Here is an 18,241-nt window from a genome sequence, read left to right as displayed (position 1 = left end):
TTGCATACTTACCATAAAATAAAAAATATTTCGTATACCAAAATCAATCACTAAAATTTGTTATTATATATTTGTGTATAAATATATATGTTGTTTAATTTATTTTTAATGTATATTTTATATTAATAACTAATTTTAATGACAAATTTTGATGTACACATATCATAATTACCATAAAATACAACGCATGTTATCATAATATGTAACTTGCATGGTCACATCACCCATTTGCAAAATTACTGCTAATCCTAATTCAAATTACTGAATTAGTTATAATGGACACAAAAATTAAGCTCAATAGTCAATCCAGAGTTACAGGCATTTGACACTTGACGCGTTGAATAATTTAACTGAATTATTAATTGCTTTGAATAATCTCTGCCGCTAAAGTTAAACTACACTTTATATGTGATTTGTACATTTTGTGCAAATTAAATATCAGTAATTAACGATAGTGATGAGTAACTTGGGAGGTCAACATCAGAGACAGTTGCTTGCAATTTGCAAATAATACCCAGCTAGAATGCAGTCACCTCCTCAATTTGCAAAACTCAAGTGGCATCCATACATAATTTTAGTTTTCTTTTAAATTAAAAAGGAAAAAGAGTAAAACAATTTGACATAAAGATGAGGTTTGAATCTAGAATTTAAACCATTCATCACTGAATTATCATAGTGAATTTTCTATGCTTTTTTGAATAAATAGATTTAAAGTAGAGAATTATTCTCCAAATAAGTTTAATAATTAAAATAAAATAGCTTAATTTTTTTTTGGCACACCCCAACACATATATGGACTATAAACTCTTAAAAATTCTATCTGGGCCTGGATCCTGGGCTCTCTCCTCTTTACCTATATTCAAGGTAATCCACAGCCCAAAACATAGAAGGTTGGGCCTCGAACTTTTTTTGTAGTAGAGAGACCTGGGCTACCCTTTCTCTAACCTCAAAAAGTGATGGTCAATTCGGGAAACTATATGTTAGTCAAACAATGAACCAGACAAACAAGTGTTGGGGGTTCGAATTTCGCTTTGTGCATGCATCAATCTATTGACCAGTGACAAACTCTGAAATGGAGCTCAGTATTATAGCAGATTAATCCTTGACTTGCCGAGCTAGAAATACCGTGAAAAACCAAAACAAAAAACAAAAAATTAATGAAGCAGAGACATGTGAAAAGCAACAAAGTCTATATGCCCCATAATCTCTAGTGCTTAAAATTTGTCGTAAATTGTAATTTGTATGTATGCCGTTGTAACTTAGTCACAAGCATATTGTTATAAATATAATTATACACCACCTAAATTGAATTATTCTTTGTTCCCCATTTCTTTTAACTGTTTTGGACAAAGTGTTACGACAATAATTTTAGGATCAGCCTTTTGATCATCCCAAAATTATGGTGTGTGCCATACATAATGTGTTGGTTGGTTATTAGTTATTACTACAAAATTTCCACCTTTTAGGGGCTTGACAGAGGGGACATAACTGCCAAAAACACTTTTGTTATGGTTCTGTGCTTCTTTGTCAAGGCTGCAAGCGTGTGTTACATTATGTGTATTATTTATCTACTAAGTCAGAAATTTGATATCAAAATTTGGAACAAAATATATGAGTAGTGCTTTGTTTTATGGAATCATACTGATAAAGATTGCTTATTACATTAAAAATTTCAGCGAGCGTGTGAGAAATCTAAATTGGCTTTTGTTTTTCGGTTTTACAACTGGATGTTCTTCTTCTTTTTTGTCTCTTCTTTTTGGATCATATTCTTTTGTTCAGAACAGCAGAGGCTTCTGATTGTAATTTTACATTATTCATAACATTGGGCTTGAAAACTTGGTGATATCCCATGGGCCTTGACCCGAAATAATAACAAAGATGAAAATAAACTTTCGGAAAAATTTCAAGTGTACCGGGAGAATATCGATGTTCTAGTTGTTTTAACCGTTGATTTCAACTAATATATATTATATATATTTTTTATAATTCAGATCAACGATTAAAATAACTGGAACGCTGGTGTTTTCGGTACACTTAAAACTCTTTCTAAACTTTGGGACTTGATACATTTTAGTTTCTTGTTTAATTAATTATTTTTTTAAGACTATCTTAGGTTAGTTGAATAGTCAACTCGTTTGTCTATTTAAATAATTATTATAGTTTCAAATTCCAAAATTCGAAACACAACAAATTAGTTCTTAGTCCGTTAGAATAACAGATATCATGTAAGAAAAAATATTTTCCTATGTGATACACATGACATGTTAGAAATTGAATACGTCTAACTCTTTTTTAATAGCATAAGAGGTGAGAGATATTTTATACTAATAAACATTATATAGATATCTTATCTTTGAGATATGTAGAACCTATACTGTGAGAAATATCTTTTTAAAAATTACAATTCATTTTAAAAACACTAATATGTTACTTTTAAATTTTTCATATTTGTATATAATTTCTTTTAGTATTAAAAAAAAAAAATTAGATCATTAGTAGATGCGCATTGGAATGATTGTAAAAGGCATCATGGTTCACAGAGGTTCTATGTATTTGTTTGTTTAGAAAATATTATGATCTGAGAGACATAAATGAACGTGTGTGCTTCATAATGTTATGATGACCAGGAACCTAGTTGATGGAAATATTAATATTAATATTAATGGGTTATTTATTTGTGCACTTGAGAGAGAAAACGTGTTTAGTGAGGGTGAGGAATGGGCAGCAGCAAACATTAATAAATGACAAATAGGATTTATAATTGAGGTGCATTGTAGATATATTGAAATAGGATTTAATGGTAAAGTGGCAAGTCAAGTTGTCAAAAAAAAAAAAGAAATAAAAGAAAAGGAGAATTTATTGGATTTCTCCTAAATTTAGAAAAGGCCATGTTCATGATTTTGTTAACGAAGATTTTTTTTTTTCACTTTTTGTGCTTTTAAATATTTTTAGATTAGTTTTTATCGTTATTGTTAGACTACTATGGAGAGTTTTGACTATTAAAAAGATTTTAGAGAAAAACAAAAGGAGAGAATATAAAATAAAAATACATTATATTTAACTTAAAACTTTAAAAGTGTCAAATTAATAAATCTCTTATCTTATAAATTTTTTATTTTTTTTATGTTTTTTTGATGTGGGACTAATTTCATGCATTCTTCGTACTAACAACGTTAATCTAACCGTTATAAAAAAGAAAAAGTATATAGAACCAACTCCAAATCAGCCAAGAATGGAACAACTTAATTAATTATAAATATAGTAATTAGTTTTATTTATTTATGATTTAAAATATTGGTCACTAAATATTTCACCACATTCAAATTAGGAGGAGATATGTTCAATATCATTACAACGTAAATCACAGATTCAATTAGCTTCTATCCATTCACCCTCCTTTCTTCTCCAAATGCCTAAAACATGATAAATCAGAAAACAAATTCAAAACCATCCAATTTACAAAAAAAAGAAACATCCTAATGCCTAGCATAAACACAATCCACGTAAAAATTTTGGATTCACCCAAAGACATTTGGCTGATTTTTAGTTGAAACCATCTTGTTCCTAACGTTATTGTATAAAAATTATTTGTATTGGTAAATAAATAATTATATTTGGAAATATTTTTGTGATTTACTCTAAATTCACTTTTTCTTTTGATGTGCATATACAAAGGAGAAAAAAGGTCATTTCATCATCTTCCCATTTTGCTTGGCTCAATTTCTTTTTTTTTTTTTTTTTATAGGGAGAGATATTATCTACAAAAATATTTCAATACTCAAATTAAAGGTAAAAATACCTTTCATCTGAGGTCGCAAAATGTTTCATATTACATAACACAAGTTCCCCCTCTTTCCATCAATTTTAGAAGATGGGCTTGATGAAAAGCAAAATGAATTTGGATTATTTTATTTGCTTGGTAAGTAAAGAAGAACCCTATCCCAACATTTGTCATTTGTATGGACCGACCTCGTGGAAATAATGTATGTATTTGCTGAGATATATGTACAGTAGAAGCAAAGAATACGGCTTTATTGGGATTTACATATACATGTTGCTATCATATATTATAAACACCCTCCTCTTAGAGAAGCACAAATAAATAAAAAAGGTAGCAAGTAAAGGCAATCACTCATGAACACCACTTAAAAATGTGCGTAAATTAGGGAAATTCTCCACCCCAAAAGTGAAGGAAACAGGGTCCTGCAAGTTTAATATTTATGTGTTTGTGTGTATTTTGAAGGGGACCTCTCGGAAGCTTATTAAAGTTAGTTCATTGTCATTTCCTTTTTCTTCTTCTTTTACGCAGATTTAGGCTTCATATATTGCTAACCAACTATTTCCTATCTTTTTGCAAATTTGTCACAAAAGTAATAACAACCTCCAACTTTGTTTTATATACAATAAAGTCAAAATATTTCTCCAACTATTAAGTTGTCGGAGTCATATGATTTATACATATATAGCATACTTCTCCCATTTGAAAATGTAATATATATAACCTATTGATCCCTCACATATTATATCTATCGTTGTTAAGAAAAGTGGGAAAGAAGTAGAGCTGTGAAAAGGACGAGCAAAAATTGAGGAAAAAAAAATGAAAAGGTTTGATAACAAAACAAATTGGTTAAAAATAGCCAAAATTTATATTATTTAGTTTTTTTTCCATTTGAAAATGTAATATATGTATCTTATTGATCTCTCATATATAATATCTATCGTTGTTAAGAAAAGTGGGAAAGAAGTAGAGGTGTGAAAAGTACGAGCAAATATTGAGAAAAAAAAAATATTTGATAACAAAAAAAAAATAAATGAAAATAGCCCAAATTTATATTATTTAATATTCATTAATTTTAATAATAATTAATAAATATTAAATTAAAAAATTTTAATTTTTTTTTAGCATTACTGAAAATTATAATTTAGGGTTTAAAGTGTTTTTGACAAGTTAAACGAGTTGCTTATTTGCATGCTCGATTAAGTCGTTTCTTTTTTTTTTTTTATGTTTTTAAAATAAACTAAATTAAAAGAGAAAATTATAATATAATTTTAATATTTAATTTTTTTTTTTACCAAAAGATAAAGAGACTCAAATGTGCGACTTCTTAGATAAGTATGGGGTTTGTAAAATAACATGTAACTTATTCTGTGTGATGTGTCACATTTTAATTGATTATTAGGTTAACCATATATAGTTAGACTATTTTATAATTAAATTAATTTTTAAAATGGATAATTTTGTAATTTTTTAAAATATTAAAAATTAAAATATGGCTTTTTTTCCTAAATCATTTCCAAAAGATGTATCCTAACCCTCTATAATGGCTTTCGGCCTTTCGCTTCTCCTCCATTCCTTCATTCTCGTCGTGCCTCCCAAGCAGCACTGCCTCGTTAATTGTAATCAAATTATAAGCCGAATAACTAAAAAAAACTGATAGGGAGTTTTAAGAACGCAGAGAAGAGAGAAAACCAACCTGTCCAAGCACGGCGAAGTAGACTCTGGCCAGGGTGACAGCAGCGACGGACGAGGACATGACGACGAGAGATGCACTGGAGCAAGGAAACGCGATGACGCAGAGCAGGGGAGTCACAGACACGACACCGCAGTGTTGGAGCGAATTGGCTTATATATACAAGTGAATTCTATCCGACCCTCCCTGAAATAACATGTAAATTACCTCCTATGATGTGTCACATCTTGATAAGAATTTAAAAGGATAGATAAAGGGGATTTTTCTATTAGACCTCTAAGAAATCTGTTCTTAGCAACCTAGGTCACTGGAAGGGTTTTCCTATTAGACCTCTAAAAAACTTGTTCTTAGCAACCTAGGTCACCGGAAGGGTTTTTCCTACTAGACCTTCAAAGAACCTGTCCTTGACAACCTAGATCAGAGGTATGAAAGTTGAATCACTCAATCTTCTCCATGCAACAAGCAAAGCAAATCACCCACCTCACTTAATCACACTAAAAAGACGTGCATAAAGCACCAAGTCTCCTTGATGTCCAGGATCGGCATGGTATAATTCTTTTAGTATTCAATCCTTGAATATGACAAGATTATCATTCTGCTCATTACCTCTAACATGACAAAAATGTCGTCTTGAGCACGTATCACATCTTAATTGGATATTTGCTTTTAATTTGAGTTATTATTATAACCATAGTTAGATTATATTGTAATTAAATTTTTAAAAGGGACAAATATATAATTTATTAAAAGATTAGAAGCTGATTTTTTTAATTTTTTAAATCACGTTAATGTATGTGACCCTAATCCTAAATTCTTCTTCCTAGTTCTCTCTCAATGTCATTCAGCAACTTTTTCTCACGAGTCAGCCTCTCCTAAAATTTCAAATGGTCGAATTCCAGGTCCAGAAATTATGATCGCCGACTCCTCTAATTCGGTTATTCGATAGTTATCTTTTGAACTTTTTCTGTTTTGGACTTAGCTTATGTTTTGGATTAAAATACGAATAATATATATATATATATATATATATATATATATATATATATATATATATATATATATATATATATATATATGATGGAGATGTTGACGAGCAGGGTCACGACTCATGACAACAAGGTGAAGGAAGGCTATACGTATTATATTATTATCAACAAGATGGGATGGATAAGATATTGGTTTGAGATAAGGTTGTTGTTGATGTTGAGATTCAGTTCTTTTTACCTTGTTCTCATCAATCCTCATTCTATTTTGGTTTTTCATAAGTCAATATTCTTAGGAGAAATTATTGTGTTACATTGACATTTTAGAATATATATATAAAAGAGGATTTACATACATGATTATATATTTTGTTTGAAATGTAATTCTACCAAACTAATAAGGGATAAGGAAACTGTTGACCTCGTAATAAATATGTAATAATAATTTCTGTGTGATTTGATCAAATTTCAAATGTTTGTAGGTAGAAGAAGGTATGCTTGTAGTTATGATGCTGAGTAGTCATGCACTGAGTGGATTAGAGAGTAATTATATTAGAGGGTAGAGTAGTTGGTGTATTTGATCTGTCAACATACAATAATGTTACACCATTAATTAAGATAAGTAATTCAAAAAAGCAAAAGGTTCTAGACCCAATACATATGGAACTAGTCAGATAAGAAAAAAGAAAAAACGATGTAGGTAAAGAATGCAAAAGTAAATGCTTGGTGGAGTAATAATGACTGGTTTTTCATATTTAATAAGCCATTGTTTCAATTATGGAGTCCATTATCTAGTTCTACCCAATTCAAGTATTAATGGATTTCTATATTTATCTGTAAGGTATACTTTTCTAAAAGAAGATATTCTTCGTATTAGAGGATATGGAATAAGATATTTATAGGTTTTATTGTATTTTGTAAGAATATTATTATCAATTCTATAATTATTAAGTGTGAAAATAAATATCTCTATAAAAAAGTAATTTAATTGTGTCTTAAAATTATAATAAATATAATTTTTGTCATCATAGTTTACCCAACATATTTTATTAAAGAAATCTTTTATATATATATATATAAAATCAAAAATAGGAGACTCGAACTCGCAACCTTTTAATTGAATATAAGAAGACTATGCCATTTGAGTTATAACTCATTGGCTTTTATTTATATATTCTTGATAAAGAATTTTCGTTAAAAAAAATAAACATTTTCAAGATTATATATATAAAGGAGGCTAAAAAATTCTACTAAAGAAGAATGATGGATCACATATATCTATAATCATGCAATTTGTTCGGGCGAAAAGCATGAATAAAGAGCAGTGGAGTTAATAAGTTTTTGAGAAAAAGATAAATAGGTTTCTGACATTTTGTTTCGTGAATATTTTTGTTTTTGATTATTGAAAAATACTTTTAAGTTTCTAACCTTTATAAAACTTGGATGAATCAGTCCCTCCGTCCAAATGCTTCCGTCAAGGACTGATTCGTTCAAATGCCTCCGTCAGGGACTGATCCGTCTAAGTTTTGTGAATGTCAGGAATTTAAAAGTATTTTTTAATAGTTAAGGACGAAAATATCCGTGAAACAAAAGGTCAGGATCTATTTATCCTTTTCTCTAAATTTTTTGCTACTATTTATATTTGTTGCATTCATTTAAAAAATAAAAAGTGATATAAAGGTTTTATTTTATTTGTTTGAAAATTGGGTTGGATGTGTGTGATTAGTCACAGATCCACTGAGTAGTTGGCTTGGGATCCGTCTCGTTAGTGAGAGATTTTAGCAACATGAATTCGCTGAGAGAATAGCATAGAATAGAGAAATGGCATTCATGATTTGACGCACCACTCATCATTTGTTTTCTCCTCCTTTTTCTTCTTCATAAAGACTACTACTAAAGCCCCCCCTTACACGTGATCCTCTGCCATACCCAAACTTATCGTATACATTTTTAACACCAATGTTATTTACTTGCTTTCCATAATTTGGCTACGTGTAAGCAAAACCCCACTCGATAATGCGTTACATATGAAGAAAACCTATATTAGTATATGTTTTTTGTTTTGTTTTGTTTCATTTTATTTTAATCCGACGAGTTCCCATAATAACATGCGATGTTTTGTCATATGACCGAACAAAATCCCACATGCACTGGATACGGTATAGATACGATTAGGAAAAACAAATCACTTCCATCCTAAATTCCAAAGCAAATTTTGAAACACTAATATGCCGTATAATGACAAGTAACCACTAATGTTGCAACATTTGTCACCATTCTTTGTCTTAATTATTAAATATTACGGTACCAAAGGAGTAAAGTAATTTCTTTTTTTAACCAACAAACCGTGACTCAATGCAAAAACAAAAAAGAAATAGGAAAGCTCCCATTCTATTTGACAAGACGCAACAAAAACAGGGTTAATTAATCAGCATCGCACAAAGAACCAAAAGGGGTAAAAATAAAAGAAAGAAGCCTATTCCGCCAATATTGTCAATTCGTTTGTATTTTATTCTATGCCAAGCAAGATAAGCCTTTCGAATCAAATGATTATTTGCATACAAAAAAGTTTTTGGAATTTTCAAAATTAATCAAAAGGGAAAAAAGGGCATAAGGACAAAACAGAAGAAAACAGAACACTCTTCTTGCCTAATTAACTCTCATGTGGGTTTTTCACTCATTTTCTGTTTCCTTCCCTATGCTTAAAAGGCTCTAGCCGTCTGCTACCTCTTGTCGCTATTATCATGGCCTGGCCCATTACCATTTTTTTTCCTTTTTCTTTTTACATTTTATCTAAAAATTAATTTTTCACAAAAAAAATTCTCTATTCATAATTGCTTTCCCTCTATGTACTACAACATTACATTCTTCTTTCCTTTTTTTTTTTCCCAATAAAAGGAATATGAAAAATATTACAATTAAAATCTTGCATTCTCAAAGCCATGTAAGTCACTAACTCTGTTCATTGACTTTCTCATGATAGCAACCTTAGCTAATCTCTCCGCGGCTCGCCAAGCCGATGTCGGCGTTAGCGGCTCCACCTTCTCCTCCACTTTGCTAGTTTTAACTTTCTGGCTTTGCAAGCGACGGTTCAGCTCGGCTTGCTCGGCCTCCAGCCAGCGAACGTGTTCCACGGCTGGCTTGCAAGATCGCAACAAGAGTGCACGAGCCGACGATAGGAGATGATAGGCTCCAGAGAAATCACCATGCTCAACAAGCCGGCTCGACTCAGCTACTGCTCGAGCAGTGACATGGAGGTTCCTAAGCCGCTCGATCTTGGGGCACGACGATCGTACGGTGTTGGGACGGGGAACAAGCATTGCATGCTCAACAGGGCTTGCAATCTCCTGCGTTAGCGGGTCCCTGTAGGATGATCGTACGGTCAGAACGTGGTGGGATCCAGCCGAAGCGGCGGGGACTTTAATCTCCAAGAGAAGCTCCCTCTCTTCTTCGGCGTAAAGATCGCCGATGCGGGTGGAACCCGGTACAAGAGATTCGGGTCGATATGTAAGTGAGTAAACCGCGGCGATCTCAACGGGGCGAGGCCGTGACACCACAGCTAACTGAATCCTAACGTCTTGAGCCACGACTTGTAACAAACTCCTAACGGTTTTAGCGAACGCGTCATCGTTGAGCGCGTGGCTGCACTCGCGCTCCCCCGGGAACCTAACCGCGTGGACAGGGACATCCAGTTGAGGCAAGCGCGTGGAGGAAATGAGCCATGATTTCTGAGAGTACGCGACGGAGCGTGAGTAGTTCGAGTCGGAGAGAACCACAATGCTGGCCACGGCGTTCTTCTCACGCCGGTCCTCGAGTACCTTAACGGCTTTCTTGAGGGCGTCGTTCATCACCGGAGCGCCGTCTCGGGACTGGTCAATCACCGCAAGCGCGTCAATGATGCGTCGAGCAGACCTCTGGCCTCCAGCGGTCATTCTCCGGAGCGGCAACAACCTCTTGGATCCGGCAGAGAATGCGACGATGGAGAGACGATCGGCGGAGCTGAGGGAGGAAATCACAAACCGCATCGAGCTCTTCATGAGTCGGAGCTTCGCGCCGGACATGGCTCCGCCGACGTCGAGGACCGCCACGAGGTCAACCGGAGATCTTCGAGTGGCCTTATGTAAAGGCGCCGCCGGCGCCTTCAGCTTTAGCACCACAGCGTAAGTCTCGTAGCTCCTATTCGCCGCCACGATCGCCGCCTCCGGCAATAAAGACATTTCAAGTCCCCTGATCCTCTCTTCCGGAGAGAAACTAACGAAAGGACTCACGTTGAACCCTTGGAACTCGTTTCTCTCGTCTTCTTGCTCATCTTCGTTCTCCGATTCAGGAATAGGGTTGAACCGCGCCACCGAAGTTGGAGACATGAGTGGCTCGTCGTCGTTATACACCTTCAACGACCTTGTTTTGGTGGCGGTTGCGGCGGCGGCGTCTCTGTTTGTTGCCTCTGAGGTGGTTTTGTTATTGTGCTTATTGTCTTCGTGGATAGCCAACACCGGAAGCTCCTTCCAGCACGTGCTGCAGACGGGGCACGTGAGGATTGGATTCTTCTTCGCTTGTGTAGCTATGCAAGGGAAGTGGAAGCTGTGGGAGCATTCGGCCGTGAAAATCGCCGTGCCTTGGCCACTCTTCACGCTCTGCATACATATTCCACATCGACTCTACACAAAAATTTTAAAGAAAAGGTTAGAACTTCCTGAACTTTGTATGTCAGTAAAAATAAGAGAAATTTTATGAATTTTTAGTGTATTACTTTGGATAACCGTAGAGTAGATTTGAATAGTGAGAAGCTTGATGGTGATTTTGGTGATGAAGGGTTTGAGAGTTGGAATAGCCTGGGGCTGAGGGTTGTTTGTTTCTTGGTGGTTTTGGGGTTGCTGCATTGAAGTTTAGGGCTGTTGGGGACGGAGCAAGTGGTTGCTCCGGTGGAAATTGAGGTTCGGCAACGGAGGCCCGGACCCGATGCTACAGGCTGGGACTGGAACCGTGGGGTTGAGGGATTAGAGAAAAATCCGAACTTGGAACTGATTTTGGGACTTTGATTATTGGTGCTGCTGTTATTGTTATTGTCACAATGTTGTTGTTGTTGTTTCTCGGTTACTACTTTGGGTTCTCTTTCTCTATGGATTGATGTGCAAAACGCTCTTCTCCACCCAGTAACCATTCTCTCTATGCCTTCGTTAAGGGGGGTAGTGTATGTTGATTCTAGCTCTTGTTTTCTTGATGGACGGAGGTGTTGGAGTGGAAGGAAGGAAAGAAGGAAGAGAGTTGAGTTTAGAAAGGGGAAAGGAGAGGGAGAAGGAGAAGAAATGGATTAGATTCAGAGACCCTTTTCATGTTGCTCTTTTCCATCTTTCTGTTTTGGTTTCTCACCCCTCTATTTATCTATGTAATCTTTGGGCCTAGGGTCTGTGTATATTTTTCTATAATTCTGTTTCGAGAGCCCCAAAAAGAGCACCCCCAACGGAAAGCCTTTGTTGTTGCTTCCAAATTCAAAACACTCGCCAATTTTGAGTGTATAATAACAAGTAACAATTATCAATTTATCATAATAAACCATGCTAGAGGAGAGCCTAGGAAAACTCCCCCATAGTTGGGAATATTTTATCCGGGAAATGTAAAATGAAAAAATTGTGAAAAAAAAAAAAAAATTTGGGGGGTGGTGCCTTGGGATTTTAACATGGGTAACTGGCAAGTGGAGGTTTTCACAACTACAGTAACAAGTCAACGCAAGCTTAGCTAGCTTAAAGGGTTGCTCTTTGGAATTGTGCAAATTCTGTGTCCCATTCCCACGTTATGGTCACCGACCCATGCAACAGTGAGAACTGAAGGGAAAAAAAAAAACCATCCCCATCCATATGGCATTCTGCAAGGGCCTCATTCATATCATGGTTTATTCTTGTTACTCTGATTCATCCCTTTCGCCTTAATCTTCGTCAGTTTTCCTTTTTCCCACAAACCACATATCAACTTCAAGAGATTTTGATTCTCTCTTTCTTCCCCCTTTTCTCATTTATATTTTCCAAACCTTATAATTTATTATTTTGGCTGATTGATTAAGTAATAGGCGGCAAGCTCGTCTCTTTCTTTGGGTGTCTCAATTTTTATTTGGAGATAAAAAAAACAAACTCTGCTGCTGGTAGAAATGATCTCAATTATTAAAGTCAAATTTCTAACCATTTAGTAAGCCATCATTGGCCAAAAAACATTAAATAAAAAAACTGCATGGGCATGAATCAGAATTACTATTTACTACTACCACCTCTGACGAGTTTCAATGAGCTGTAAAATGTACTGTGGAGTCTGGTGTTGCTTATGCAGCATTAAGTAGCTGAGCAAACTTTGTTGATGTTCCAGGTTCGTCCGCAGTGGGCTCCATTTCGTTGCCCTTTGATATTAATTTTGTGTGGGGAATTGTGATGTTCAGGACATAGGACCCGTCCTTCTCCAGCCAAGGGCAAACTCGTCATTGCACCTCTGCACCTCATTAATTACCATAACGACAATTAGTTCGTGTACCACTACTAGTAGGTCTTCGAATAATAGAATACAATAACGGCCATTGGTTCGGAGGCTTATTATTTTTTCTTCAATAATTATTATTGCACATCGATCCCTAGGAAATACCTAAACCAAAAAACACTGCTAGGAAATTGACCCCCCAGGCCACCACCAACGTTATTAAACCCCTATTTATCAGATTACATATAAATAACATAATCTTTTTAAATTACTTGCCCTGTCTTGTTCCTCTAGATTACATAATCTCTTTAAATATAAATGCTAGTTATTAATTTCATGAAGCCAATTGAGCTGTATCTCATATTCTCATTAGTGCCCCCTTTCCCCCCATCTTTTTATGGTACAGAAGTTGCTTCAGATACTTATTGTTTGAAATTTGCGGATTGGGACATGTCTTAATGACACAAAGCCACATAGAATTTGTCCTATGCTCCAACATCTCCGTTTATTGGGACTCAGTCTCTGGAGGGAAGTACATGGGAGCTGCCTAAAGAATTGCAATGTGGTAAGTAAAGTCAAGCTCATGCATTTATTTGAATCCCCATTGATCTGAACCGGAACCTGATTTATGTAAATGGGATGTCAATTTTCTCACTTGATCTTCAATATGGGAGATGTCCCAAATTCATTTTGTGATGTAGTAATTAATCTGACATCAGAAGGGAAAATAAGAAAACCATGTACACTTTCGTTAAAAAAAGAAGTTACAAAAAAAAAATCATCTATAATTGAGGATATAGAAAAAAATTAAATAAAATTGGACTTGATGAGCTGGTTCGACCAAAGCCGGTTTGCTAAGTAGATTGGATATACAAAAGTTGGTCTGAACCGGCCAATTTTACTCGCATTGATTAGATGTAGAGCTAGATTGGACCATGCTATATGTGATATAATTAATAACTAGCAAATGTTGCTCCATGAAATTCAAACTGTGTCCCTTGAGTCTTCAAGGCATACTCAACCATCACTAAGCTGCATTAGCTGTTCTGATCTTACTCTAAACTATTAGCAAGAGTGCACCTTTTAAATAATGTAAATAATTTGACAAAAGTAAGACACTGAGACACACCAGACACCACCATATTTTTATTTTGAATAACATTATTATGTTTTTTTATATTATTTTTAGCTAATAAAATTCAATTCAATTAATGACTTATGAGATGATTAAATTACTTTAATACTAAAAATCTTAGCAATCCGTTAATCAATAGGGATTTAGCCAACAACAAGCCAACAAATATTTTTAAATTGCATTCTATATTAGTTAAGAACTTTGTTAGGTAGACAATGACTTTTGAGAACAATGGATTCTAAATTTGGCCTAATAAAATAAAAATACACTAAACTCACAAATTACCCACTTAAATCTTAATATTAGGATAACTATTCGCATACCTAGTGAATTGAATATCCGATATATCTATTGTTCACATTGTTTAGTATTTTTATTATCTACCTATATTTTTCATCAATTAATTATCATTAATTAATAATTATTTAAATTTTATTTTTTTAAAAATATAAATTTAATCATTGTTTACCTATACTTTTTCAAAAAACATTTACTTTGCATTGGCATAATTTTGTCTGTAGTCTTCATCTACATTTTTTCGAAGATATTTTTGTATTAATTTAATTTATATATTTATAAAATAATCAGTGGGATAAGAATAATAAAAAAGCTGAAGAAAAAAATTATTAAAGATTAGAAGAACCATGCATGCAGCATTGTCGCATTGACGTTTCACAAACATGGAAACTTTAATTCTGAGATGTTCAGGAACTTATCACATTTGAAGTTAATAATGCTGACTTTGTTATGAGCTGATATGATATTAAAAAGTGAGGTCTATAATAATAAGAGAGCAGGTCTTCTTGCCTCGCTGCGTAAAAGTTCATACTCAGATTTTTCTCTTTGTAAAGTTGTTATCATTCTTCATAAAAGTAAATATTTAGTAATTTAATTTAATCTTGAAACCCTTCATCATCACCAAAATCATCTCCAATATAGTATGTAATGGTATAGGGTTTAGGTAGCTGTAGAAAGTAGACGTAAGAGTTGACTCACCCTCTTCCTCTCTTTCTCTGTTTTGCCTCTTTAAGCTAAGATATTGGTATTTGTATCTTTCCCACATTTAAACGTGATTTGATTCGTCTGCGTCCATTATCATCATATAGTAAGCTTTCTCTTTTTCTTTCTTCACTTTTGTTTACATAAACTCATTCAGAAATTCCATTTTGGTAACTTTGTTTTGTTAACTTTTTATTTTTAATATAATGAAAGGAATGGTGTATATCTGAATTATGGGGTGTATGGTAATTCACTGGCGTATGATGGTTATCCAAGAGAAATCGGACCGTTTGATTAGAGGTACTGAAAACCCGGGTCCGATTTGTGTACTGGCAGAAAATTCTGGGTCGGATTTTAAAAAATTTTGGGTCCAATTTGTACCCCTCTCTCTGCAATGAAATCAGACTCTCAAATTTGTATACTTTCTACAATTTTAAAAAACACCAAAAATTACAATGTTAAAGTATATTACCACTCCTCCTTCCATAATAAAAAAAATTAGCCTTGTTTTGTAAAGAATTGTATTGATAAAAAAATGTCCTAGAAAAATCTTTATGACAAAGTTGTAAATAAAATAGTAGCCAAAAAGTACATTAAGGACTGGTTTAATAAAATTTTTATTTTAAAAAATATGTAGCTTATTAAAATCAGTTTTCAAAAAGATTTTTTTTTAAGTTGTAACACCTAATTTGGTAAATCAGACTAAACATAATTCTCAATAAATACAAGCAATACCAATTATGTTTGGTTAAACCATTTTTAAAATTTTAAAAAATTATAATAGACATAAATATAAAGATAAATTTAGATATTTATTAATATATAAAGTTGTGTTACAATTTTTAATTTTGATAAGTACAATTTAACTTTAAAAAATATTCTTCATTTATTTTTATAAGCTGCAAAGCAGGGTTTTTTTTTATTTACCAAAAATTAAGCAAGACTTATTTTTAAAAGTTTTATCAAATTTAAGTTTAAGTAGCTCAAAGTTTTTTATTTTTCTATTGTTAGATAAATAAAAAATATATTTTAAACACTAATTTATAAAGATATGGAAAAATCTACTTGTGCAAATCAGCTTTAAATATTATGTTTTAGACACTCACTTTGTATTTTTTATTTTTAAAGAAAAGTAAATTAAGATTGGAAACAAAGGTGGAAATAATGTAGAATAACTAGTTACAATGTAAAGAAAAATTCTTCTTTCATGACCATGCATGATGCACTTAGATAAAAGTGTATGCCATTAATGATAGAGTAACATATAACACTATTTGAATAGCAAAAGTTCAAAAAATGAAATGTGTCTTAATTAGTTTGCGATTTTGTTTGTCTCCTCTCCTTTTATTTGACTTAAAAAAACCGAAGTACAGTTTTGTTGTATGTCTTATTTTCCTCAAAAATATACTATCATTCTATAATATGAAGCAATTATTAGTGACGCTTTTAGTAGCCTCTTCTAAATTTGTTGCGTTAATCGCTGCTAGATTCTATTTAGCAGCGATTTCTAAAAACCGCTGTTAAATGTCCGCCGCTATTTACCGATTTTTTTAGTGATGCGTGAATAAAATATATTATAGCCATATGAAAAATTAGTATATTTTTAATATATATTTTATAGAATAAATAATTTAATAATTAATTTTTTTATATACATCTAATATATGGTTGATGCATGGATTATACAACTATGATCCTGGAGCTATATATCTCCACTTTTTTTTATTTTAATCAAATAACAAAAATATATGAAGCTTAAATAATAGTAAAGCCATGTCATATGTACAATAATATAAAAAAGATGGTACTTCATAAACGTAATGCAGCATGATGTGAGAAGGACATTGATGGTGATCAACCAGCAAACAGGGTCACCCATATTGACATGTCATGAAATTATTATTGAGTTCTATATTATATAATAATATTTAATTAAGATAAAGATATTGCTATATAAGCTCATTGCTTTAGGCCTGTAATAATTGGTATTGGTAGGCCATGTCAATTCCAAACTAGTAGTAACCATGATATGATTCCAAACTTTTCTTTTATCCGTGGCCTTAAATTGTGCTCAATAATGAAAACATTGACGTTGCTATTTGGATTTTCTTTCCAGAGGAAACAATTCGAATCTTTTTTTTATTAGATTTCTCTAAAAACAGCTAAGTGCTAAGATCAACGTAGCCGATGAATTATTTTGCTAGAAACCAAATCAAATTAGTTGTACTGCCCATTCCATTTCTTGTTTATTTGTCACTTGGAGAGGGAAGCTAGAGGTTTCTTTTGTAATTGAGTTAAAATAAAAACATATGTGAGAATTAAATAGAAGAGAAAATGACAAATAAGTTTTTGACCTTCACAAAATTTGGACGGATCAGTCCCTGACGGAGGCATTTGGACGGAGGGACTGATCTGTCCAAATTTTGTGAAGGTCAGGAACTTAAAAGTATTTTTCAATGGTTAAGGACAAAAATGTCCACGGGATAAAAGTTCAGGACCTATTTGTCCTTTTCTCTAAAAAGAAAACACGGGATTTAGCAAATAAAAAAAAACATATAATTTGTATAAAAAAAAGTAAGCGACGTCAAGTTAATTTAAAGGTGAAAACTCATGTACAGTCAACTTCACGTAAAGTTAATAGTTGAAAATCGTTAGATAATTTGACTGATTAGACTAAATTTTTATCTAATGACGATCAGTTATCAACTTCACGTGAAGTCGACTGCAACTGAGTTTTCACCTAATTTAAAAAAATAAAAGTTTTCTCTTAACAAGTGATTCTTGTTAATACAGTAATTAATATTAAAATGAAAAGGCACGCGGAAAAACTTTTGAAAACTTCATTTAATTAAAAGCGTAAGAATTCAACTTGGTGTGTGAAAATGTAGCATTGACATTTGACTTTTGACATATGGAAATTTGGAAATGGAATTGGTCTTTATAAGTAACCTTTTTAGTTTACGACAAGCGAAGTATATGGCACCGCCATCCCCCACCGTGACGCCGTTAGTGAAGGCACGGCGTCTGTCAGTCAACCCTGCCGTGGCTGGTCAACTTCGTGGGCCGTACAATTACCGTATAAATTGACTTTCACCATTTTCAGTATCATCGTTAAGTTATTTAGTTTTCATTTACCTATAAAATGAATAAATTTTATGTTATCAATATTTCATTTTAAGAAAGTTGGTATTAAA

At 33.1% G+C, this 18,241-nt stretch overlaps 1 protein-coding gene across 1 annotated transcript; it reads right to left on the bottom strand.

Annotated features, from left to right (window-relative positions):
• Window positions 1-9,240: 9,240 nt before the first annotated feature.
• LOC107639911 (E3 ubiquitin-protein ligase WAVH1) lies at window positions 9,241-12,573 on the bottom strand. The gene is made up of 2 exons (XM_021122741.2): window positions 11,205-12,573; window positions 9,241-11,112 (listed from the first exon to the last, which is right to left on the bottom strand). Exons 1-2 carry the CDS (start codon window positions 11,613-11,615, stop codon window positions 9,373-9,375), a joined length of 2,151 nt encoding a protein of 716 aa, XP_020978400.2. The 5' UTR covers window positions 11,616-12,573; the 3' UTR covers window positions 9,241-9,372.
• Window positions 12,574-18,241: the final 5,668 nt, after the last annotated feature.

The sequence above is a fragment of the Arachis ipaensis genome, chromosome B5 (assembly GCF_059453495.1).
Source record: "Arachis ipaensis isolate K30076 ecotype BB chromosome B5, ASM5945349v1, whole genome shotgun sequence".
Lineage (NCBI taxonomy): Eukaryota > Viridiplantae > Streptophyta > Magnoliopsida > Fabales > Fabaceae > Arachis > Arachis ipaensis.
The sequence above is the reverse complement of the archived record's forward strand: the minus strand, read 5'-3'. Positions and strand labels throughout refer to the sequence as shown.